The 27,133-nt window shown below is 38.8% G+C and overlaps 1 protein-coding gene across 2 annotated transcripts; it reads left to right on the top strand.

Moving 5' to 3' along the window:
- Positions 1 to 1,856: 1,856 nt before the first annotated feature.
- On the top strand, positions 1,857 to 4,132 carry LOC110735097. 2 transcript variants are annotated; one of them, XM_021915244.1, is made up of 2 exons: positions 1,857 to 3,323; positions 3,859 to 4,132. In XM_021915244.1, exon 1 carries the CDS (start codon positions 1,873 to 1,875, stop codon positions 2,818 to 2,820), a length of 948 nt encoding a protein of 315 aa, XP_021770936.1. In that variant the 5' UTR covers positions 1,857 to 1,872; the 3' UTR covers positions 2,821 to 3,323; positions 3,859 to 4,132. The 2 variants fall into 2 exon arrangements, with proteins under 2 accessions (XP_021770936.1, XP_021770935.1); XM_021915243.1 differs by lacking the exon at positions 3,859 to 4,132 and adding an exon at positions 3,723 to 3,846.
- Positions 4,133 to 27,133: the final 23,001 nt, after the last annotated feature.

Here is a 27,133-nt window from a genome sequence, read left to right as displayed (position 1 = left end):
TCCTAAAACTTGTTGGTGACTCTTTTTCTCTAGCTTCTTTTCCTTGGAGTGCCACCATGCTTAAAAACATGACACCACAGTAGGGTGGAGTTGAAAAATTCTCTACAGTCGCACACAACGTGTATGAGTCGACTCGCTCCATATATATGTTGTTAGTTATATCATCATTTAGTTAAGTTGTGTTGTCATACACACTGTATCCTATAATCATATTTAAGAGCATGCATGTGTCGTTTTTCTGTCATTTTTTTAGGGAGTAATTAAGTCGGATATACATCCTCCGATACATATGATTTTATATATAACTTTACGTAACTTTTTTTTTTAACTTTATGTAACTTTTTTTCCAAAATAGTCTTTTCATAAACCTTTATTCTAGTCCAGTCGAGTCATTGAATCAATCTTGTGTGATTTCTACAGCGAGTGGACAAGAAGTAGAGGAAGAATAGTTCGAAGAGACACCGCATCCGCACAACTACAATCGTCCCTTCGAACTAGAAGGAACAAGTGTAGAAATCAAGTCGGCTTAGCTCTTCAAGAACCGCTTCTCTTTCAAAGAATGGCTACTATAAGGAAGATGTTGATGGACTCATAAAATCTGTTGAGGGCATCACTGCTATGCTCCAAAACCTTACTACCCGAGTAATGACTGTGGAAGAAGTCGCTTCTCCTGCAAAAATCAAGAGGATGACTGAAAAAATCAACAAGCTTGTTGATGAATACTCTTATGAAGTACCAGCGGGTCTTTCGGCTGTTATAGAAAATCTTTTGGAGAAATTCTCTACGACCGACATCCCAAAGTTCAAGCCTATAGACAATCCCATTTTTCATCTCAAGGCATTCCAAGCAACCATGTCTCTCAAAGGGGTGGAAGTCTCATTGTACCCTACGATGTTTCCTCTATCTCTTGAAATGGTGTGTAACACCCCCAAATCTCCCTCTATGGAGATATTAGTACAATACGTATAATTATACCATAGAGATAGATCACTTAGGCATAGTACCGCCGCGTGATTACGCAAGGCTACTCAAAATACTTAACTCAATAACAATCTTGCAGCGGAAAACTCAACTCTTGTTTTATTAATACTTAAGAAATATTAACCATTTTCATGAGTACTCATAAACAAAACAAAAACCAACACTCCTAATCTAGGTGAAGCAAATCTCGGGACTCCTATATACTCAATCAAGACTTTACTTGAAATAGTCAACACTGCTTACCATTAAGGTACGTAAATAGGGCGAACCAAAACAAAGAGGAAATACGGATTAGCAAAATATGACAAGTACATTTAAGTGCAAGATAAGTAAACTCAATTTATTGGCAAACATGCTTTTAAAATTAATCATGGAAATTCCAATATTTATTTCAACAATCCAATCCTCATAATTCAAGACCAATTCTCAAAATGATTCCAATAACTCAATAATTCAATAATAATGATTTATAAAATCAATTCCTCTTTTTAAAACTCAATTCCTCTCCTAAGTGTGCACACCCCCCAAGTTAGTATCTTTATATTGAAAGGTTATCCTTGAGGAAAAGACTCGGTCATACAAAGCCCAAAGTCTTATCAACCAAATCCGTATAGTGGAATTAATATAATCATGCTTGTAAAGCTTTAATAAATAATTTAATAATTCTTCATTAACTCATTAACTCATTAAATCAAAAATTCAACCTTTATAATAGGTTAACTCAAAAACACTTTTTTATTCAATTCAATATGCTTTTAAAATCAAACCTTTTAATCGTGATAAATAATAATTCAAACCATTCAAAACATGATATTAAAAATCTATTCTCAACATACTTATTTTAAAAGAGTATATCTAGGAAGAACAATGGGGATTCTGGAGGATCAAAGAATGGGTATTTTAGCAGCCCCTCCAGCTAACTTTAGCTTTTTGGGACCAGTCAATTATAATCGAAGTGCTATAGGTGTCTTTCTTGGACCCTATCCTCCAACTGTTACTTATGTCAATTCTAGGTGGATACGAAGAGGTGTAATTCGTGTCCATCAATCTGGAATCTATTATCTTTTTGAGTGTTACGATGCTTATGATTTGGATGGAATCATAAGGCAACACTCGACTGTCTTTGAGGGAAGAATCATCAACCTTAGGCGCTATCACCGCTCCTTTATCCCTCAAGAAATAAACTTTGATACTACAAGGTTGTGGGTTAGAGTACAGGGGCTTCCCCTGCTTTATCTTACACGTGAATGGGCAAATCAGATCCTCTCGCATGTGGGCTTTATAGAGGAATATGAACAGGTGGGTGTTGGATTGCCCATGCATGCAAACATCAGGGTGCGGATGCTAGTCGACACTTCGCAACTCCTTATTCCGGGATGCTTTGTACCAGTAGAAGGAGATCGAGTGGTGTGGGCCTTTTTTAGGCATGAAGGTGCTTTTAAATTTAATAAATCTTGTGGTTATATTGGTCATCACAGTGAAAGATGCAAGGTGAAGAAGGATGTGTCCTCTTGTAAGCCTCGGTGTAGGCTAGCAGCACTAGAGCGACGAGGGATGCGTGTGTTGTATGGACCTGGGCAGCAGGCGTATTACACCAACTATGTAAAGGGGCTTCCGGATATTTTTCGCTATAGAAATCCGAAAGTCAATCTAATTCGACCGTCGGAACCAGAAGTCATTCCTTTCATGGATAGGAATGGAAGGGAGATTCGGATCTATCAAGAGACAGCTCGGGGAGTGGTGGCACGGAACGATACTACTCTGTTTCGGAAGGAAGTTCTGATTCTGATGAGATTGAAGAAACGCGTGATGGTGATAGATAGGGCTGGCAAAAACTGACCCGACCCAAAAACCCGACCCGAACCCGATCCGAAAAAAGCGGGTTAGGGTTGAGGTTTCCGACCCAAAAACTTAAATGGGTCGACACGAACCCGAACCCGAAATTAAATGGGTTAGGTTAAGGTTGAAAATCTCAACCCGAAAACGACCCACTTAACCCGAAATAAATTTCAGGTCAAAATCAGGTCGGGTCAACCCGAACCCGACCTGATAACCCGAACTAATTTAAGTAAGAAAAAGAAAAAAAAACGTAAAAAGCTCATTAAGCCCGGCCCAAATTCACAAAGAGGCTTCCATATATAAATTCAATACCCTAAATGAACTCATTTCCCCTCATTGATCTTCAGCCGTTTTTCCCCTCACTTCTCTCTCTTTAATTTTCTCTCTCCTCAAAAACTCAAAAATTCGACAGAGGTAGTTCCGTTAAGCCCAACTTTACCATTGTCATTTCCTTGACGGCTTGAATCCTTCACTCCTCCACGAATTCCTCTCCTTCATCAAAGGTATCTTGCTTCTTAATTTATTTTCTGTTTTTTTTTCATGTTTTTTATATGCTAGTTTTGTTTATTTTCTAATTCTTCTGTTGTTAATTTTATATTTACTTGCTTCCGTTTATTTTAGTTTTTTACATGCTAATTTTCGAGTGTTATTACTAAATTCTGATGTTAAATGTTGTTGATTATGTTATTATACGGTTGTTTTTGCTAATTTTTTATTGTTAATGCTAATTTTTATTGTTAAATGTTGTCTATGTTATGGTGATTCTTGCTAATATTTGTTGTTTACTTTTGTTTATCATGAGCATGCATGTTTTAATTTAGATCTTACTAGTTAAATCTAGATAATATAGTCTGATTTAGAATTGCATGTTTTAATTATGTTAGTGTTGTTTTTCTTTATAGGTTTGGCAGCAAGAAGTAGCCCACCCATGTTCAATTGGAAATGTTGTGTTAATTATGAAGCTTGAGGTGTTAGTGTTAATATAGTCTGATTTAGAATTGCATGTTTTAATTATGTTAGTGTTGTTTTTCTTTATAGGTTTGGCAGCAAGAAGTAGCCCACCCATGTTCAATTGGAAATGTTGTGGATCAATTTTGAAGCTTGAGGTGGTGAACAAGGATGACAGCCATGACAAATTGACAGTCCCAACATCGCCCGATCTTAATCCAAATGAAAATCTTATTGCATCTTCTATTATTTTTTGAAAACTGTAATTTGTGTTATTAAAACTTTATCTTTGGTTTGTAATTAGTGAATTACAATTTTTATTGGTTTATTATCGTTAAGTAGGATTGTTACTTTGTTAGACTAAGCTATTTAATTTTGGTTTGAATTAAAATGCTTAACCTGAACAACTTGTATTTGAAATGAAAAAAAAGTTATTCAGGTCAATTTTGGGTTAACCCAAACCTGAATATATCAGGTTTGGGTCGGGTTAATTTCAGGTCAAAGAAACCTGATTTTAACCCAAATAAAAAATCAGGTCAAATAAGGTCAATTTCGGGTTGACCCGAACCTGAAAATATCAGGTTCAGGTTAGGGTTTTCAACCCGAAAAATTAAATGGATCAGGTTCGGGTTGGGGGTAGCTGACCCGAAATTTAGGTGACCCGAACACGAACCCGACCCGACCTGATCCATTTGCCAGCCCTAGTGATAGATCTAATATGGTTTGGCAATCTGGAACCAGATTTGGGCTTGGATTCAATCCGTATGCTCGATATTATCCATCTCATCCTATGAATGGTGATGGGAATCGCCCAAATCGTTTCAACTCTGCTTTGAGAATTAATCCAAGCCCATAAGAGGACCGGCGACCAGCCCATGAATTAAGTCTTATTTGGGCCAAGCCTCTAATGTAAGGGGAACCCAGGAATTTCAAGATAAAGGGAAAAATCCAATTGAACCTTTACCATCTCCAGTTCGTTGCAGCTTTCCAAATTCTGGTATTAATTTTGCAAATCCTTCCAGTTTTGAAGTTGGTGAATCGTCTGCGAACAACAATCATTTGTACTGCATCTTGGTGAGGAGGCTGCATCGTTTCAGCCACCGAGTTCAAAATGAAGATTACCTCATGGAATTGTAGGGGTTTAAACGATCCACACGCCCCTAAAATTCCTTATCTAGTGTGGTTAATTAACACTAAGAAGCATCTCTTTTGTTCTTATGTGAAACTAAAATGACTGTAACTGATGTTAACTCTAATTTGGCTTATCTTTCCCCTAATTTTGCTTATGGTATTGATGCTGTAGGTTCTAGGGGCGGCTTGGCTGTCTTTTCTTGGTGTAATTGTAATGCTTCAATTACACCAATCTTTTGCTCTCAAAGTATTATTCTGTGTAATATTGTTGATCTTAGTGGAATATCAAAATATATAGTTTTGGTGTATGGCGCTCCGGCTGTTGAGGACCTGGCTTTGGTTTGGAATGCTTTGATTGATATTATTAGTAGTTATCCTAAATGCTTGCTAATTAGAGATTTTAATCAAATTGAGTATTTAGCGGATAAATTTGGAGGGAGTTCAACAATATGAGGGGTTGATGATTATATAGATTGGAGACTTCATAATGATATTTTAGAAATTTCTTTCTCGATGCTGAGGTTTACTTGGACACATAAGAGGCTTGAGAACGGGCTGATTTTAGAAAGATTGGATAGGGGTTATGTAACTTCAGAGTGGTTTGATGAATTTGGGAATGGAAGAATCACTCATGAACCTATTTCTATCTCTGGTCATGCGGCTATAACTTTTGATCTCAATCCTTTACAACTTGTTGTCAATCACCCATACCAAAGTTGAATCATGGTGTTTACTGTAGGTTGGAGAACTGTAAAATCAGAAAAGAAATTGTAATGTAGGTTGTGTTTGTTTAATGTATGTATAACGCTGTGACGTGTTAGGAACACTGTCTCAGAAGCAAAATTCGCCCCGACTATAGTGCAATCGGAGATGGCGTTGCCCTCCTAGATTTAACACAGCGATCTCCCTTGATGTGCACTCAAAAAGGGAGAATAGGAACTCACAACAATGCTCAAAACAATCGCAGAGGAGATGAAAGAATTTTTTTGTGTTTCAAAAGCCACGAAAAATCAAAATATATAGAAGAAGTAATCTATAACTGTCAGAGATAATCAAGCCACGCAAATAATCGTGGAGGAAAATCAGCGAGCAGTTACAAAGACCGATTCAAATGTTGTTGCGGACTTCGTAACTGAACAATCTCATAAAACTGGAATGTCAGTTACGACTTAGGCACACCACACTGTGCCACGAACACGAAGCGGTAAATTTCTTTGAAGTGCTTTCCTTATCTATATCTCAAATCTGAATAATGGTAATCATTTAGTGCAACACATAAATCAGATTATTCCGGAATGCCAACTTCAAAACTGTTATTGGCAACATAAACTAAAGGCTAAGTGGCTCAAAGAAGGTGATGCTCCTACGAAACGTTTGTTTAACAAAGTTAAACAAAAGAAAAGAGGAAAGAAATTTTAACCTTGTGCAATGATGATAGTGAATGGCGGGAAGGACAGGAAAAAATAGCTGAATTATCTTTTAATAATTTAAAAAGTGCTTATCAACCAGCAACTGACCCAAGCCACGAAGAAAATATTGACTTGATTCTACGAGAGATTAATTTTCCCGTTGTTCCTTCACATTTATCAAGCGATTTGGAGAAACCCTTTACTCCGGAAGAAATTAAACATGCTATGTTTGATATTCATTCCTCCAAGTCTCCCGGAAGGGACGGCTTTATAGCAGAATTTTTTAAAATACATTGGGAAGTGGTTGGACAAACTGTTATGAAGAGTGTCCAAAATTTCTTTGACACATGCTTTCTCTTAACGGAGCTAAATACGTCGCTTTTGGTCCTTTTTCTAAAGGTGGAGTCACCAGAAAAAGTTGCTCACTTTAGACCTATTAGCCTCTATAATACTGGGTATAAGTGTATTGCAAAGTGCCTAGTGACACAGTACCGGGGTTATAATTGCAAATTATTTATGTGGTCCTGTTCAACTTCTCTTAATGGGGCCCTCTACTCAATAAATTAAATACCCATATTTTTTGTTAAAAAAATTCATTACATTAGAAAATTTGTCAAAATTAAACAATAAGTTTATTAGTTAAATGTGAAATTAATTTTGGAAGATATAGAGTTTTTTTGGAAATTAAAATAATAAATTGAAAAAATTTTGAGAGAAAAAATTATTTGGAAAAAGGAAAGATCTAATTTTGGGTTTGGGTGGAGAATTCTAGAGACAAAGTAATAACTTCATTCAATGTTTGGACGCTCAAAGCTCAACCTTATTCAATGCCAGCTTTCACTTTATTTCCCAAAAAGTAAAAAAATTGTTGGACCCAAGGCTTGAACTTGAGATCTCTCATACATAAGAAGCATATTAACTCAAACCACTAGTCCATCTGTAATTTTATGTTATTATTCCAAAATTAATTACATATATCTATATTTTGGGGCCCCTCAAATTTGGGGGCCCTGCTCCGTCGCCCACCTTGCTCCGGCTCAAAACCGCTTATGGTGACACGTATGAAAAAAATCTTACCGTTGTTAATCTCGGATTACCAACATGCTTTTATTTCCTAGGTGTCATATGGAGGATAATGTTTACTTGTCTCAGGAGCTTATCCACTACATAAACATGAAAAAATATTCGACTCATCTGGCTGCTCTAAAAATCAATATGTCGAAAGCTTATGATCGTGTGGATTGGACCTTTTTTTAAGGTTCTACATGCTTATGGTTTTCCTAATCGATGGATACAATGGATTTCTCAATGCATTTCAACCGTTTCTTTCAAAGCCATTGTGAATGGGAAAACGACACAGGGCTTTAAGCCACACTGTGGCCTGCGTCAAGGTGATCCTTTATCTTCTTATTTATTTCTTTTTTGTATGGACGTTTTATCTAGAATGTTATTGTAGGCGGAAGACATAAAACGTTTTGGAACGTATTAAAACTGCAAGAAGAGCACCAAAAATTTCTCATCTTTTCTTTGCGGATGATGCTATGTTCTTTTTCAAAGTTGTATCTACGTCTTGTATAAATATTTGGGACATACTGTCTAGATTTGGATACATTTTTAGAAATCACAGATTAAATTTACTCCTTCTGTTCCACCGGAACTTGCCACTGAATTTAAGAATATTCTCCAAATCCCTAGTGTTCAAATTATGGGAACACATTTGGGAAGTCTGATTGATATTACGGAAAAAAAAGGTGGATAGTTTTAATTATCTTGTAGAGAAAGTTAAAACAAAAATCTTATCATGGTCTACGTGCAAACTGTCACAATCCTCAAAACTAGTTCTCATAAACTCTGTTCTTATGGGTATTTCCGCTCATGTTATGAAGTCCCTGAAACTTCCATTATCTATTGCGAATAAACTAGATTCAATCATAACTAGATTTTGGTGGGCAACAAGTGGAGAAAAAGGTATTCACTAGCTTAGGAAATCAATTATTCAGTTACCAAAAGGAATGGGCGGACTAGGGATTCGAGCTACTAGTACGATGAATGATACTCTTCTCTTCAAAAGTGTTCTAAGGATGCATAAGAATCCACAACTCGTTGCATATAAGGTTTTCAATGCAAAAATTCCATGTGTCATGTGTTATGGTATTCCTACGAAACAGGTGGCAGGGACCATATCTTATGCACGTAAAGGTTTCCACAAGGTCGCTTCCATGTTTCTCCCGGGGTCTGCGTGGAAAATTGGAAGTGGGGACAACATTCTGGCGTGCAGTAGTAAATTGGTTAATGGGAAAGTCCCAGTGGTTAGATCTAATCAAAATCTTCGCGATAGTATGCAATGGATGGTTAAGGATTTTATCGATCAAAATACTGGCTCCTGGAATGCTTCGTTTGTTAGAGAAAAGTTCGAATGGGATAGCATAAGTGCAGTTTTAGGGATGGAGTTACCGAAAGATAAGGCTGATGATTTCCTTTATTAGCCTATCCACTCCTCTTGGAAGTTTAAAGTTAAAACAGTGTATAGCTTCCTCTCGAATAATGTACATGGCCAAGAAATGGATCATGATATGGACCGTAATACTTTCTTTAAAATTATCTGGAGGCTTCATATTCCACCAAAATGGAGCATGTTCATTTGGAAGCTTTTTTATGATGCCATTCCAATGAAGGAGAAACTTATACAACGAGGTATGCCAATGAATGAGTTATGTGACTACTGTGGTTTAGATGTTGAAAATTTGGAACACATTTTTAGGTTCTGTACTTTTGGCTAAATTTGCGTGGAGTTATGCCCACGTCACTGACAGCCAAACAATTAATGATTTATTTCTATTCCCTTGAGGAAATGGATTCAATCTTATATCCTGCTGTTTTATAGTCGCGATGGAATTCATAGTGAAGCTATGACAACCTTCATTGCAACCTTTGTGGGGCACGTGGGTCAAGTGAAACCAGCGTGTTTTCAGGGGAGAAACTGGTGATACTAGCAGTTTAACTAGGAATATTGAAGAAGCTTTTAAAAATTTGTAGAATTTAGAAAGCCGGATCTTCATGCACTTGGAACGTTAGATTTTCTAGGAGCACAAATTCAAGAACCGCCAGGTTTTTGCCAAGTTCATATTGGCAAGGAAAAGTATGTTTTCTGCCAGAGTATGGGCATGCCAAATTGTACTTTACAGGTGGATGGATCATGGGAGAAATAAAGTGGTAGATGTGGCTTTGGACGCTCTACGAAGATTAATTAAGGTCATTTCTTTGATGCGAGAGCAGGTTTTGGAAAAGCAACCTCAGCTTTGCACGCGGAAGCCCAAGCTTGCCTTGAGGGTCTGAAATGGTGTACTAATATAGGTTTCTTGAAAGTACTGCTCTACTCAGACTCGATGAACTTAATCACTTTCTTGCGGAAAGAAGACAAAACTAATATAAGTATCTTTTGGACTATTCGAGAAATTAAGAAACGGGGTATGAATTTTCAATGTTGTAATATTCTCAAGGTGGACAGGGAACAGGTACATAGAGCTCATTTGCTAGCAAATGATAGCCGTAACAACTTAATTAGTTTTTCTTTTAATTTGTAACTTGATTGGTTATGCTGATGTCAAATAAAAAAAATTAAAAAAATTAAAAAAATTATTTAAAAATGAATTCTCAAGATTATTTCATAAATTATAATTCAAAAAAATTTAATTCAATCACCAATAAAATCATATGGAACCTGCTATTCAAACCAATCACTTTCAAAAGGTATCTAGCCACCTAAACGTACCTTGATTTCGAATCTCAAATTAGCACTTCGCAATTTCAAAGTTCAATCACGAATACACCTTCCAATTAATATAAACATATGGTTATCACAACATCTTTAGACATAAGATTATATTATTTTATTAATCAAAACAAAATCTAATTAATTATTCATTATGGTTGAAAATTCCAAGCTTCCCATTTATATTATTAGCTTAATATTTTCGGATCATATAAACAATAAAAATCATATTATATTTTTCTTTAGGCAATCCGAAAATCATTACTTAATTTTCGGTTTTTATGAAAATAAAATAATTAGGAAATACTTAATATTCGAACCCAATAAAATAAATAAAAAACAGATTTTATTATTTTGTCAAATATCCGAAAATCATATCCTATAAATATATATATTTTGGTTTATATAAAATAATTAAGTGGATAATTAATTTTATCCAAAATAAAACAAATAGTTTTAAAAATAGAATTTGCGCCAAAATTCAAATATTCTTTTGGCTCTATTTCAAATACTAATTAAATTACTAAAATACCCTTTTTAGAAAATAAGATTTAATTAATTAGAAAATATTTCTCGAAAATACAGGGTATTACATGGTGTGTCAGTAATGGTTCTATTCTCTAGATAGTAGTGACACTACAAGATGGGATGATATCACTCGTCATTTTGTGGAAAGGTACAAGTGCAACATTCAAGCAAAGACCTCACAACGAGAGCTAGAGATTCTCAAGCAAAAAGACAATGAAGGCTTCAATGCATATTGGTATAGGTGGAGACCAATTGCTGCTCAAATGGTTAAAACCACCTAGTGAAAAAGAAATGGTGCATCTGTTCATTGACAATCTGCATGACAAGTACAAGAAACATCTTAAATACTTGGGATTGAATAATTTTGAAGCTGTTTATACTATTGATATGGAAATTGAAAATGATCTATTGAAAAATGATGGTAGTAATAATAATAACAATTAGAAAAATAAGAAGAACGACAATCCTTATTTTTCTTCTTATAACGCTATTAATAACATCGATCTCAGTGAGGTTTTAGCCCTAAATTCTGCAAAGGCACGATCTAAAAGGAGGACATACACCCCCTTGGGTATGACATATGATGTAGCTTTTGACCGGCTCCATGAACAAGGTTTGATCACACCAATCGGGCCAACCAAGATCTTGCACCTGCATAAGGAAAGGTCCGTGGAACCCCAATTTTTACTGCAAATACCATCAAGGCAATGGTCATACTACTGACAAATGCTATAAACTCAAAGATTGCATCTAAGATCTGGTAGATGCAAACGAACTTCTTGTGGCAAGTTGTCAACTTCTAGGTAGCTACGAAGACAGAGCACAAGGCAGGATTTTCATTCAAGATTTCGTGATTTGCTTTTCTTATGTTTGTTTTTATTTTCCTCTTAAGTCTAGCATTAGGTTTCCTTTTCAGCCGGTCTTCTCATTTTCTATTATGTGTCTTCAAACATTGTGCGTTCGTTTTCCTTCATCAATAAAATGAGCATTTAGTTCTTTGCATATGATCATTTCATCCTATCATTTCATTTCAATGCAAAAAAAAAAAAAAAAAAAAAAAAAAAAAAAAAAAAACACAATGTCAAACTAAGCACAAGGTATAACAATGATTACAAGCAATCTTTGTAGCCATATTATTTTCCTTAACTTTGCAAACACATATCATCTTTTTTCTTAGCCACTTTGAGCCTCATCTAACGATTGGCCTTTCATATTTTCAACCCACATCTACTTAACCTTAGGATGAAAGGTGTGCAATATGTGTAATGTACAAAAAAGCAAGTAATAATAATAAAAAAAAATTAAAAAAAAAACAAACAAACAATGTTTAGGATGTGTTTAATTAATTTGTTCCTTTAATTATTATCTAGTTGCTTTCAATATTTTTACGCACTTTATTTATTAAATTTAATTTATTTGATTTATTTTGATCACCTATATTGCATGTTTAATTAGGAATATGTAATTGAAAATCACATTTAATAAGATAATTTGGACAACCAGTTTAAGTTCCTATTAATCTTGTTGATTAACTCAAGTTGATCACAATAATTAGATTTAATTAGGAATATGTGATTGAAAATCCTAAGGTATTTCATGTTTAATTAGGAATATGTAATTGAAAAACACATTTAATAAGATAATTTGGACAACCAGTTTAAGTTCCTATTAATCTTGTTGATTAACTCAAGTTGATCACAATAATTAGATTTATGTGTGCATTAAATATTGAACAAACTTAGACTAATTAGTTTGGAGAGAATTAAAATAGTTTGTATGTCTTTTGGGTTGCAATTAATACATGTCAATATAAGAATCGAGTAGAGGCCAATATGAGCGGCATTGGGTTCATGACTCAATCCGTAACATCATCCCCAAATATCCTGTTATGGTTCAGGATCACTATGGAGTTAGTAATGTCATGGATTATGAATGGGGTGTAACCTTCATGGATCAAATCATTGTTGCCTTTCGGTTTGTCCCCTTTCGTAGTTGCCTTTAATGATCCATGAACGGTTCACAAGTTCCTTAAAAACTTGTTGGCGACTCTTTACTTTTTTGTCCCTATCGTTATATGTCAAGTCCAACTTCCTATGATTGCCAAGCATATTCACAACATAAGCTATCCAATTTTCTGCGCGATTTGCCTCTTAGTAGACGCGTTAGATACTCGAATAACGAAACTGAGGAAGGAGAGAACGAGTATCTTCAATAATATGCTCGATCTGCCAAGCAACTGCCTAAATGTCTTTTATTAAGTTGATGACTAATAGGTTATCACCTTCAATTTCTATGTTGGAATGCCACATTGAAGAGCTAGTTGGACTCCTTTATGAAGAGCAATATTTTCCGCTATAAAATACTTTGTCGTTGCCGAAGTTGAATGTAGATGCCATGATGAGTGCTCTGTTGCTATCTCTGATGATGATTCCTGCTGTTACTAATCGAGTTGTCACGAACCGAACCGTCGAAGTTGAGTTTGAAGAAATTGTTGGGAGGAATCTTCCATGATATAAGAATGGATGATGAGGATTGAGTATGAAAAGAATGAATATGGGATCTCAGAATGGGAGATCGTATGGAGGAAAAGGTATTAATGAGACTTCTTTGGTAAATCGCTCGGTGGTAAATTCTAAAGATGTCAAAGGTTTCATTAATGAAGATAACAACATTCCACTCTTTCCAAATACTCCAAATTAGGAAGATAATTTTCCTTAAAGTGTTTGGGTGTTTTCTTAAGTACATTAACGTTTCGGTTAATTTAAGAAACGAGGTTGAGCAATCTAACCACATTTTTTTATAAGGGGAGGTTCCAAACTTCTTTGGTTATAGTGCAGTTGAGAAAAAGATGATCAAATTTTTTATTCTCCCAATTGCATAAAGCTCAAATGTTGAATGGGATAATGTTTCTTTTGTGAAGAGTGTCTTTGGTAGGTAGGTGATGGTTAAGTCGTTGACTAACCGCCTACTATCAAACAAAATTTATAATTCTTAACTAACTACTAAGCAAGCATAGAGGCAAGTTCGGAGTCGAACCACAAAGACTAAGTGTATCAATTTGAGCAAATTAAACTGGTAGGAAAGATGTGAGGTAGAGAGAGAAACAACTAAAACACTACTTTAAACAATCAACAAGATACTAGGGAAAGTGGAATCCAATTACATTAATGAATTGAACATCAAATTGCAATGAGATGATCATGATCTCAATTAGGAACAATCAACACACTCAACTCACTCCCGCGTAATTAAGCATGCTAATTATCCTACTAAGCTAATTCACTCCCGTGCAACTAGCCTAGCATAGGTATGGAAGAATCTAGACTCTCAAACAACTCACTTCCGCACAATTAGAAACCTAGAATCAATTAGCTAAAAAAGACTCTAAGCAATGTAAACATCATCCACACACAATAATCAAGAATCAATTTCATACTAATCAAAATCAATCATTCAATTCAGCAACATAACATTCATCCATTTCCCTAGAACAAAATCTAAGCAATCATAATGAAGAAAAACATGGAAATCAAGGTAAAACAAGAATTAAAGAAAGAATCCAACAAGTAATCTAATTATCTACTCTAATCAACAAAGAATTAAGCAAAAACAAGAATTAAAGAAAGCAATAAAGGTGAGAGAAAGATAGAAATGCTCATTGAATAGTTGAGAAGAGAATCCACATAATTGCTTCTTCAAGCTCTTAATCCTTCATTGAAATCCCAAGCTTTCTCTCTCTAAAACTACTAAACTAGAGTGAGAAACTCCTAATCTAACCCTAATGCTAATTAGAGGAAAGAGAAAATGTAAAAATCTGCCTAAAATAAGTCCCTCCTTTTTTTGAAATAGGGCCGAACACTATTTATATTACAAGAAGAAAAAGGAGAAAAATCGAAGATTAAACGCGAATAAAAACTAGAACATCGCGCCCGCGGTGGCTGGGCCACGCCCGCAGTGGGGCATCTCCAGGAACGAAGTACCGCATCCGCGATGAACAAAGCCGCACCCGCGGTGGCTCAGGAGTGCAGCGCCACGGTGCACCTTGCCGCGCCACGGCAGGTCCGTCGCGTCATTGTAACACCCTAGAAATTTCTTTCCTTCAAAATACCAAATTTGCCCTTTTAAAATACGAAATAGGAAAATTTAAGACATTACCGCTACCGTGAAAACGACTAAGACAAATATCAAAGACACACACAGTGGAAGACTCTCTTTAAAACCATTTTAAAACAAGTTAACTTAAAAAGTCAAACCAAACAAAAGTAAAAGTCAAACTAAGTCAAACAAGTCAACCTACAACTTGGAACCATTGCAGGCCCTTAAAACCAAACAATACTGAAAACCTTTGTGTTAGTCTCATGAACATAATCAAACAAATAATATTCAAAGCAAATAAAACACATCATATTCCTTATGAGAACTAAGCATGATTCGCTCTTTACTCATGCCCTTCATGAAAAATGCTTCACCATCCTGAAAAGCTTCTCTTTACTTCCCCACTACTCGCCATTAGAAATGGGTCGTTGTAGGGCCAAGGTAAAGACAAGGCCAAACAAACATACAAACACACAATCAGCAATGCTAAGTACATAAGCGTAATAAAACACACTAACATGCTTTCATCCTATCATCACACAACTTACCGTGTTGCACCTGTTTACAAGGATACAAATATTCAACACCTAACTAGACCAATACCAATGTTCATTTAATTTTGATTACACATTGAACGGATTTCCAACCAAATCCTTGCCTTAAATAAATTGAGGTGAACTACACCGTGAGCTAACCGGGTAGGAAAATGTCACATGAAGTGACTGGACGTCCTGCGCATAAGATAAATAAAAAGGAAAATACAGCGTCCTGTACACCCAGTAGAAGTCATGGTTAAATATTAAACCCCATAACTCCCCCCATATGTTCATACTCAAGGTATATACGTTCCAAGAGTTTTGGTGTGTAATCTCTTTCACTTTACGTTGTTTACATATTATTATACTTGGTGACGACTCTCAAACCATAGCACAATCAAACATAATAAATCATTCAAGCAATCAAACATACCAATTTAATTCTTGAATAATTAATGACCACATAAATTTAATAGTTGAACCCTTTTTAATCTACCTCAGTGTCAAAGACACCTTAAACGCATAATGCGCCGTAAATCCTATCCTTCGGTATTAGAAACACCTTAAGTGCATATAAGCACCGCAATATAATTTATTCTTGTGTACTAAGACTCTTAAATAGCTCAATTTCCATGCTTAAAGAATCAATAAAAAAATTATATGAACCATAATAAAATTTCCTGTTCATATTCCAAACCAAATTAAACATTTAGTTTAATTAAACATGCTCTCTACCATGCCAATAATAAAGTGTTGTTCATAACCAATATGCCAACATAATTAATTCCAATCAACAATTCTCCATAAATAATTCATACATCACAAATCATTCACCAATCATCAATCCCATCAACAAATTTCAACTATCACCTATCATGATACTACTTGGAATTAATTAAGCAAAGCCTAGCATGCTTCTACATATTCAAATAATTACTAAATACGCGAACGTACCTTGAATACGATCTCAAAATCACCACGACTAAATAAAATCACTCACTTGAAAGTCTCCTACAAACCAAAATTACAAAGAAGTATTTATACCTCTTTCACATAAATTTCGAGCAATACATACACTCTTTAAATCACTCTTAAACCCTCTAAAACAAGCTAGAATTTAATGTAAAACCCTTACTTTTATTCCCAATTAATGGGTAATTAAAAATCCTTTCAAGAAACATAATTATAGCTTATATATAAAAATTCCAGCATTATTAAAACTTATAAAATTATTGTAATTTAGTTTAAAAACATTAATTTCAATAGTTTTAATCAACCACTATCAAATTCCATCAATAAAGACTAATTTAGAAACCTAGGGTTTTCAATTTGGGACTTTTTAAATTAAAACCAAACCTGAAAATTTATATACAAAATACTTATTATCAAACATCTTAAAACCATCCCAAAACCCAAAAATAATAATTAGATTAAGGCTAGATTAAATAAAAAATCAAAAAGAAAAATAATTTTTTTTAAAAGGGCGTACGAACCACCATGGCTGGCGGCTGTCGCGCGCCCGCTTGGTGGTCGCCGCTGCTGGTGTGCACCGATGGTGGTGGTCTCCAGCCGGTGGTGGCGTGTGATGGTGGCGCCGACCGTGTGTGGTGGTGTGTGAGTGGTGATTGAAAAAAAAATAAAAAAAAAATAAAGGGGAAGGGGAAAAATTAAGGAGAAAATAAAATAAGAGAGAAAGAGAGTTTACCTTTGGGTGCACTTCACCTTAGGTATATGATGGGTATTTATACCCCCTCTCAAAATCCCTCCTACTTAAAATTCCTTTACTACCCTTAATGATCCATTTTCTAGTCAAACTAGTATTTTGACTTTCTTTAAATACATTGACTTTAAAAATTATCTTTTATAAAATAATATGCCCCAATATTTCCAAATCATAAAATAAAATATTTTTCAAGATTATTAAATAATTAAAAATAAACTTTTAATTAAAATAATTCTTTTAAAATTAATAAAAACCATAAATAATTCATTTCGAATTATTTAAATACTTTAAGAAATACTTATTTAAATTAAATAACGTATAAAATACAGGGTATTACAACCACGACGGACATTGCCGCGCCACGATGGACCAGATCCTGCTTGGCTTCCTTGGTGCGAGGGCCTGTGCCATGCGGAGCTAAGGGTTGCTCGGGCACCGGTTCTAGCCTTAAGGGCTGCAAATGCTCTGCTTCTTAGCTTCATCTTGGTTTCAAGGGTTTTTCTAATGAGTTTTTCGGCCTTCTCTCGGGTCATCAATCATTAAGGAAAAGACCAAGTATCTAAACAAATAGACCAAGAGAGAAAAGAGTGAAAGATCACATAGAAAAGCACGCAAATCAAGCTAGAAAACGAGCAAAAAACGCATTATTCACAACTAAGGCCTAAAAACATATACTAAGACTCTATTAACTAAAACAAGACTAAAAGGACTAGAAATGACCAAGAAATACCAAAATAAACCTAAAACTAAGGGAGAAAAACACCCTAAAATGTGTCATAAATGACACTTATTAGTCTTGAACACCTAAACTATTATGAAATATTTGGCAAAGGAAAATTTGGAGTTTGGGAGGGATGTTTATTTTCCAAATCCATCTTTGGAGCCAATTGTTGTCTTCAGGATTGAGATTATGAGCGAGCCAATTAGCTGACTTAACTGAGAAGTTTCCATGCGTACGGACTCCCTAACGGAGGGTGTCCATCAAATCATTGAGAGGTAATGGAATGCCCATGATTTGGGTTGTGATGTTTTCAGGAAGAAAAGCCCTTAATTTTTCTCTATCCCATTGTTTATTAGGTAGAATAAAATTTAATACTACCTTCAATTAGGGGATTTAACCCCGCCACGTGGACTAATTGAACTCTGCCACGTGCATCCACGTGGACGAACCAGAGTCCGCCATGTGTCACCTCGTGAGAGGTCCAAAGTGGACCAATTAGGCCACGACACGTGGCAGACAAGTTGCTAACTTGGATAAGCAGCCTTTCAAGGCCCATACTCCAAGGACCCCAGTCAAACCTAGGTTTCCCGTAAACCTAAGACTAGCACACATTACGAGACCCTATAAAAGGGAGATGTTCCCCCTGAGTAACATCATTCAGAAATTATTAAACACACATGTACATTAATTGCTGAGCATTAACTCTAGCTTTAATTGCACTTCTTGAGAGCTAAGGCTCGGATTTCGAGGCTTTCTGAGATAGCCGGATGATCACTCCTCTGCTAAGAGGAGCCTGATCCCATCTACATTCCGAACTTTTTTACATCCGAACATGTTCTAACTTGATCGTCGGAGGCGGAACTCCCACCCCCCAAGAGTATCAGTTGTTTTGCAGGTACAGGCGCGTGGATCCAGTCTTGGTGTTGTAACTCTCCCGCAGAACACATAAAAAACCCCGAAACATTTGGCGCCGTCTATGGGGAAAGTACTACTAAGATGGCTTCACAAGAACCTGTACCGCCTCTTAATGAGAAACGACCTATGGCCGACGCACAGGTCTATACTGACCAAGATACAGATGACGACCTTGAGGTCGACAAATACATGGCCCCTGATGGGTCACTAAGAACTAGGCGCATCCGTCCTGCCGAAAGGAGGCAACGGGGTGACGAACAGGCAAGTCCTAGCAAACCAACCGGCTAGCCGATTGGTCAACACCAGGCGGCCGAAGGCTCCATCCCCATCACCAGAAACGAGCTCGTGACTCTCATGACAAGTTTCAAAGGGGAGATTAAGGACCTGATTGATAAACGGACGACTGTTTCCACCGAGGAACAGTCGGCAAAGAAGCCCTCCCATTCTAAGAGGAATACGCCGGTCAAAGACCGATAGGCCGCTCCTTACCCTAAACTTAGGGAAGAACAGAGGCCCCTGATGAATTTAGCCCAAATTCCGGTCCCTTGAGCCAGGAAAGAGGAAGGCCATCCGACATGTACTGCCGAATGGTTAAAAGAAAACTTATTCTGATGCTCGCATGTTAATCCAGCAAAAGAAGAACATGCAACTGTCAGAGTCAGCTTCAACGTCGAGCTTGCAAGACAGCTTTCAGAATACCTCAATAAGGTATTCACAATTAAACCGAGAGAACCAGACAAGCGGCATGTCCGCACACTCTAGTCCTTAGATGCTCCATGCGGCCCCGTATGCGCCTCAACAGCCATACATGCCGTATGGACAACCTTACATGCAGTCGAACCTCTTTGGGGGGTAGGCGGCACATAATGTCCACCCTTGGACTGGCAGCTCCGACTGCCAAGACTGGGGGAACAACCCTCTGCGTTCTCCAAGGAAATAACTGAGGTCGTACAGCCGGCAAAGGTGAAAAATGTATTGGTAGGTACTTATGATGGTACCACCAATCCAGAAGATCACCTTATGACATACACCAACCCCATTTATCTACAAAGGTTGGATGATGCTGCATGGTGTCGATGCTTTCCGGCTACATTGAAGGGCGTCGCCCAACAATGGTTCGGCAACCTACTAGCCGGATGCATCAAAAATTTCAAGACGCTTACATACTTGTTTGCGTCCAACTTCTTAATGAACATCCCTGCTAAGAAAACAAGTCTTGACTTGGGTGTAATTCAGCAGGGAGAGAAAGAAGGCCTTCGGTCATACATTAGGCGGTTTAATCTGATGAGAATTCAGATTTAAGGACTGTCTGATGAAGTGGCCTAAACAGAATTTTTCAAAGGTCTAAAGGACGGGTCGACCTTTAAGTTTGACCTTGTCAGAAAGAGGGTTACTACCCTCCAAGAAGCACTGATGGAGGCGGATGCCTAAACACAGGCGACCGAACTTTGCAACATCTGTAAACAGTCGGACTCCAAAAAGTCTAACAAAAGAGAGAGTCGGTCAGCACAGCCGGCTAAGAAGGAAAATAAGAAAAGAAAAGAAAATAAGTCTAGGTGGCTGATACCTCTGAACAACCATCCTAGAAGAAAAAGAAAGAAACTAAAACGTACTCCCCAAAGTATGAGTTCAATAAAGACTGTCACTCCATCCTCATGGAGATAAAGGACAGGATGACTACTGAAAAGCCGGCTGCTATGAAAGGTTTCGCCAAAAATCAGAACAAAAATAAGTACTATCATTTTCATGAGGACATTGGCCATGACACCAATGACTGCTATAGTCTTAGGCGGCTGTTGGACTGTTTGGCTGACAAAGGAGTACTCAAGTCCTACATTCTGAGGTCCAAGGTTACTCTGCAAACTAACCCTGGGCAGTCGTCCAAGAAAAAGTCTCAACCTGCTAATAGTTTTGCGAAGAACAGATCTATACAATAGCAGGCGGTTATGCTGGAGGCGGCCCAACCATTCGGGGAACCAAAGATTACATTAGGCGGCTAGACGTTAGCTCAGTTGATGAGGGGAAGAAGTCTAAGGACACTTTCCCTGAAGTTTTCATCTCTGAGGGAGATAGGGGTAATGTCAGGAGGCCGCATGATGACCCCATTGTCATCGAATGCAAAGTGGCCGACCAAAAGGTGGGCCGAATCCTCATAGACACCGGCAATTCCTCTGATCTCATCAGCCACAAGTGCTTGACCAAGCTCCAGCACAAGCCTGAGTGCACAAGGTGTCTCATCCCTTAGTGGGATTTGGGGGCGGAGTTGTGCATCCGGAAGATCGAATAGCCTTACCCATTCGAATGGGAGAAAAGGGAGAGGGACACCACTTGGTGGTCTAGTTCGTTGTTGAAGAGCTGACCGCCTATAACATGATTTTGGGTCATCCCACCCTAAATGAGTCCAAAGCTGTTATCATTCCTTCCCTTATGCTTCTCAAGTTTGAAAGGGATTACGGAACAGTCGGCTCCCTACGGGGGGGGGGGGACCAAAAGACGGCTAGGGAGTGCTATCTCTCTAACGTCAAACCCACTGTGGTCGCATCCAGCCCCAGTGGAGAAATTATAAACCTTGACAAAGTCAAGGAATCCGCGCCTGCTCCCATAGCAGGCGGCAAAAAGAGAAAGGCCGACCAGATGGTGGTTGTGAAAAAAGAAAAGCAATAGCAAACACTGACCGGAGAACGGCCGAATGAACTCCGTCCCCAGCCGGCTGCTGAGCACATTGATATTGTTCTGGATGACACTCATCTAGAACATACTGTTAAGGTGGGGATGGCTGCTTTTGCTAAATTGGGTGCAGACCTGCAAAGCCTATTGAAAGAGTTCAAAGACATCTTTTCCTTTGAAGTTGACGAGATGCCAAACATCAGCCCGGATCTAGCCGTTCACAAACTTGCTGTGGATCCATAAAAGAAGCCGGTTAGGCAAAAGAAGAGGAACCACGGTGAAGAAAGAAGCCAGGCGGCAGCCGCCGAGGTGAAAAAATTGTTGGATGCTGGGTTCATTCGGTAATGCTACTTCCCGGATTGGGTTGCCAATGTTGTGCTCGTGAAAAAGCCGAATGGTACCTGGCGCATGTATGTTGACTACACAGGCCTGAACAAGGCATGTCCGAAGGATAGTTATCCTCTTCCAAAGATCGACAGTCTAGTCGATTCTACAGCCGGCCATGCCTTGATGAGCTTTATGAACGCCTATTCAGGCTCTCACCAGATACCCTTGTGGAAAAAAGATCAAGAAGAGACGACATTCGTCAATAATCAGTGGTTATTCTGCTATATTGTGATGTTGTTTGGTTTGAAGAATGCGCCTGCTACCTTCCAGCGAATGATTAATACATTCTTCATTAATCAAATTGGAAGGAATGTGGAGGCGTACATTAATGACATGATAGTCAAATCCAAACTTCAGACGGATCATCTTACAGACCTCCGAGAAACTTTCGCCACACTCAGGCGGCACCAGGTCATGCTCAATCCCAAGAAGTATGTCTTTGGTGTTGAGTATGGGAAGTTTCTCGAATTTTTGATTGATCAAAGGGGGATAGAGGCCAACACAGAAAAAATGCAGTCGCCCCGTACTGTAAAAGAAGTTCAAAAGTCGACAGGTTGCCTGGCGTCATTGGGGAGATTCCTCAGTCGATCAGGCGACAAGTGCCTCTATATTTTTTCCAAGCTATTAAAATGAAGACAATGGAGGGCGGATGCAAAGGCGGCCTTTCAAAAGTTGAAACAACAATTGCACTCTTTGCCAAGGCTAGTTAGTCCTTTTCCAAAGGAAGTGTTGTACATGTACCTAGCCATCTCTGACCATGCGCTCAGTGCTGTTCTCCTTGCTGAAAGAGGCGGCACCCAGCTCCCGGTCTATTTCATCAGTCATGTTCTACGGAATGTAGAGTTGAGGTACCCCATGGTTGAAATTTTGGACTTGCCCTCTTTATGGCAGTTAAGAAGTTAAAACCTTACTTCCTAGCGCATCCGGTAGTGATTTACACAGACCAACCAATCAAGCGTCCAATGACAACCATGGAATCATCCAGCCGAATGATCAAATGGGCGATTGAAATTCAAAGTCTTGAAATTTCCTTTGAACCAAGAAAGGCAATGAAGGGACAGGCATTTGCCGACTTCATTGTCGAAATGACAAGGCCGGCTAATCATGAAAACCTTGAGCAGATTTGGAAGGTATATGTGGACGAGAGCTCCACCCTGAACGGTTGTGGTGCAGGCGTCATATGTCAATCTCCTGGAGGAGACAAGTATGAATATGCATTACAATTTAAGTTCCAAGCCTCAAATAATGAGGCAGAATATGAAGCCCTACTAGTAGGCATTCACATGTGTAAGGCGACTGGAGCAAGGAAAGTGGACATCTGCTCTGATTCGCAGTTGATTGTAAGCCAATACCATGGTGACTATGAGGCCAACTATCCAGCTATGATCAAATATATGCAGGTGGTCAAAGAATAGGCTGGGACACTTGACGAATTTCATCTAAGTTAGGTGCCCAGGTCCAAGAACAATCAGGCAGATGCTCTCTCAAAACTTGCATCATCCACCTCTTGTGACACACCTAGGTTAGTCTTCTAGGAAGTTATGGAAAAAAGAAGCATTGAAGAAGATCCCATTGGAGTACTAGACCGAAGCTTAACCTGGATGGATAACATTCGGGCTTACTTAATAGACGGCACCTTGTCGGATACTTACTCAAAGATGGTTGCAATGAAAAAACGTGCGACCAGTTTTGAGATTCATAATGGAGAACTCTTCAAATAGGGTTATCTCTAACCTTTACTAAAATGTGTCACCCCAGAGAGGGGACGAGAGGTTTTAGAAGACTTGCACTCAGGCTTCTGCGCCTCCCATATAGGCGGCAGGATCCTAGCAAAGAGAGCCAGGCGGCAGGGCTACTTTTGGCCCACTCTTGAAGCAGACACCATGGAAATGGTGAAAAAAGGTGACAAGTGTCAAAGGTTTGCCAAACTTATCCACCATTCGACCACTGATCTGATGGCCATCCATAGCCCAGTACCATTCGCTAATTGGGGCATGGACATCCTGGGACCATATACGCCTGTTACAGGCGGACGGAGGTATATCCTGGTTGCTGTCGACTACTTCACCAAATGGGTCGAAGGAGAGGCGGTCAAAGGCATTAGACCAAAGATGTTATCTCCTTCATCTGGAGAAATGTCATCACTCGGTATGGGGTACCCATGTCTATGGTCTTTGATAATGGTCCTCAATTTAAGACGCCTGCTCTCAACAACTGGTTGGGAGACCAAGGGATCTCTCACTGTTTTGCATCAGTCGGTCGTCCCTAAGCAAACGACCAGGTTGAAGCCTTCAACAAGTTAATCTCTGATGACATCAAAAAGAAAATTAAAAGAGCTGGCGACCTATGGGCTGACGAGCTACCGCATGTTCTGTGGGCCATCAGGACGACTGAAAAAGGGGCAACTGGTGAAACTCTATTTCTCATGGTTTATAGGGCGGAAGCTGTTTTGCCTATTGAGCACTATGAGTCGACTCTTCGAGTCATGTTATATGATGAGGAGGCTAACTAGGAGGCCATGCGGCTAGCACTAGACACCCTTCCAGAATGCAAGGGCAATTCTGCCTTGCGCCATGAGATCTAACATCTGAGAATAACGAGAGCCTACAATAAAAGAGTGTACAAGCAGCCCCTAAAAGTGGGGGACTTTGTGTTGCGAAAAATGGAGGCGACCGGTAGGGCCAATGAGCAGGGAAAGCTGACTCCCAATTGGGAAGGCCCCTATAGGATCTATGAAGAAGTAAGAGGTGACACCTACCGCCTGAAAACACCATACAGCAGGCAACTAGCCAGAACTTGGAATGCAAATAACTTGAAAAAGTACTACTTCTGAGAATTGTAATTTTATTTGGTACTTAAGTATCAATGAAAGTTAAATCTTTGGCTTCTTATGTACTCTCTATGAAATTACCATTTGTACAATGTACAGGCGGCCTTATTAATTATTTCGATTTTCTGCTCCAACATAAGCAAAGCAAAGCTAAGACTGAAAACTTAGCGGCTATGCGTTGTTCCTCTTAGAATGACCTTCTGAGGCCTATGGCCAGATGATCAATATGAGGCCTATGGCCGGATTGAATAAAATAAACTAATACGTCTGCCCTGCATGAACAGGCGGTCGGCGACATCCATCCGGGTGAATTCATCGCAAAGACCATCTCCCATTTGGGTGGCACATTGCTCTATAAACAAAAACAAACGGCCCTACCGGTTTTCCATAAAGACAAGCTCGTAGTCGTTTGCATTGATCAAATGAGACAAGGATAACAAAGACTACCGACTATTCTACAAAACAAGCGATAGTCTATAATATCTGAGTCAGATAACCATCTGCTGATTGCTCAGGGGCAACTCGGTCGGCTAACTTTGAGGATATAAGCTAAGTTCAACTCTTAGCAGCTAAATTGCAAAACAAGCTAAGTCCAACAATTAGCAGCCAAGCATGCGAAGCAATCAAGCGGACTTTTACCGTCTGCTTCCTTTATACATTTTAAATCCAAGTGACAAAGACTGATTTAATCCTAAGGGCTACCTCACAGTCGTTCAACCTGAAAAACCTAAAATGGAACCTAAAAGGCTCGAATAAAACCGCCTGTCGTATTGACAACAGTCGGTATTCGGCCACTATTCCTACTTAGGATGGTGACACTAAGATAGTTGAAGCTAACGCCGGCAACATAACAGGCAGCTGCTATCCTGGTTAGATATTTTGTTTGAAGCCTGATATTTTCCAAATATCATACAAACGGCATATTTGAAATTTAAAAATAAGCTAAGTATAAAACTTGGCAGCTATGCATAGTTCGTCTTATGAACTATAAATAAGGTCAAGAGTCGGATCATGCTTAGCGTATAACCGTCTGTCCAATGACCAATTATCCGCCTAGTTTGGGGCAATCACCATAGTGATTGATTGACTTAGAAATCATCCATACTCTTTAAAGTATCAAAAATTTCCAAGTCAATCCATCAGCCTTTAAAAACGAGGCGCACAGCCACCCAGGGGCAAAAACATTTGGTATACCAAAGCAATCGGCATATTGAAGAGTATTCAAAGCATCCATACAAAAAGGCAAGCTATACTTAGCAAAATTTATGAAATGCAAAAATTCAAAGCAAAGTGCAAATTAGAAAAACCGACAAAACTGCTGGATGATTCATATTAACAGTCGGCCAGAAGACCGACAAAAATGTTAAAATTGTCAATAAACCCCAACCCCTTGGTCGGGTAATGATACAAAGCAAGCGGCATGCAGGCCGAAGAAAGTTGATATAAAAATAGGGAAAGCTTAAGCAGTAGGAGGGGGTTGTTCAGCATCAGCAGCCGCATCCTTTTGGTCCCCACCCGGCTGCTGTTCTTTTTCATTATCCTCCCCTTCCTCCTGTTCCTCGTGGTCCAACCCCCCAGATGCAGAATCAGACGATTCACTCTCCTCCTCTTCTCCACCTTGGCCTTGGCCCATGATCTTGTCATTGTACTCTTGAGTAGAGGTGGCAAAATGATTCTTCCAGCCCTCATAGCTGGAGTTCGGGAAAAGAGCCACCTAGGTCATCTCCATGATGATGTTGCAGTCGTCCATCATGTCTTTGACCAAGGCCTGCATTTCCTCCTCGGCTCTAAAAGTGTATTTTTTGGTGAGCTGGACTTCCTGGTTAGCCAGCCGCTATTTCAGTTTGTCAAATCGAGTAGGAAGGCCGTCTGCTTCCCTCTTTGCCTCTTTGAGAGGCTCGAGCTTGGCCTTGAGGTCCTTAACCTGCTATTCCAGCTCAGAGACCCGCTTCTTCGCAGCGTCTAAGTCAACCTTGACCTGCAGGTTGGCGATCTCCTGTGAATATATTATGTCAGTCGTTAATATTTCATTTTGAGCAATCTAAAACATGGCCTTATCATGCAAAGAGGCGGAGCGAGCATTCGCAGCTTTTACCTCCTTGGTCTTCTCGTTGATGGGCCTGCGAGGATCGTGCACTCGCAGCATAGACTGCACTTAGCTAAAAACAGACGTCAGTTATAGGCGGCTCACAAGTTATATAAATAAGAAATAGAAATTTTTTACAAGTATACCTCAGCCAGAAGAGCGAGGATGGCGTCCAGGTTCAGGGTGCCGACTCCTCTAACCGCCTCCCTGTCCTTAAGGGAGAAGATTTTCAGCATGGACTTGGCCAGCTGTACAAGATCCAGCCTAGGGGCATCTGCACATTCAGCATTTTTTAAGTAGTTGTTGTAAATTTGGCCAATAGATCGACTGCTTTCAGAGGTACTAGACGACTGCTGATTGAATTTAACCCTCAAAAGGAAAAGAAAACAAGTCTTTGATACCTTCAGCAACCGCCTCCTTTTCCTTCTCCTTCTCCTTCTCCTTCTCTTTCTGAGGCCGACTGCCCTCAAGGATGGCTGGAGATTTTGGAGGTGGGTTCTTCCCTGGCCTTGAGGCCACATGCTTCCTAGATCTTCCAAGAGTGCTCATATCACCAGCCGTCTAC

The sequence above is a fragment of the Chenopodium quinoa genome, unplaced genomic scaffold, assembly GCF_001683475.1.
Source record: "Chenopodium quinoa cultivar QQ74 unplaced genomic scaffold, ASM168347v1, whole genome shotgun sequence".
In the NCBI taxonomy this organism is placed as follows: Eukaryota; Viridiplantae; Streptophyta; class Magnoliopsida; order Caryophyllales; family Amaranthaceae; genus Chenopodium; species Chenopodium quinoa.
This window is presented reverse-complemented; position numbering and strand designations above follow the sequence as displayed.

Excerpts from the sequence above, each read along its gene's own strand:
- LOC110735097 (XM_021915244.1), top strand. The coding sequence starts at position 1,873 with ATGGGTATTTTAGCAGCCCCTCCAGCTAACTTTAGCTTTTTGGGACCA.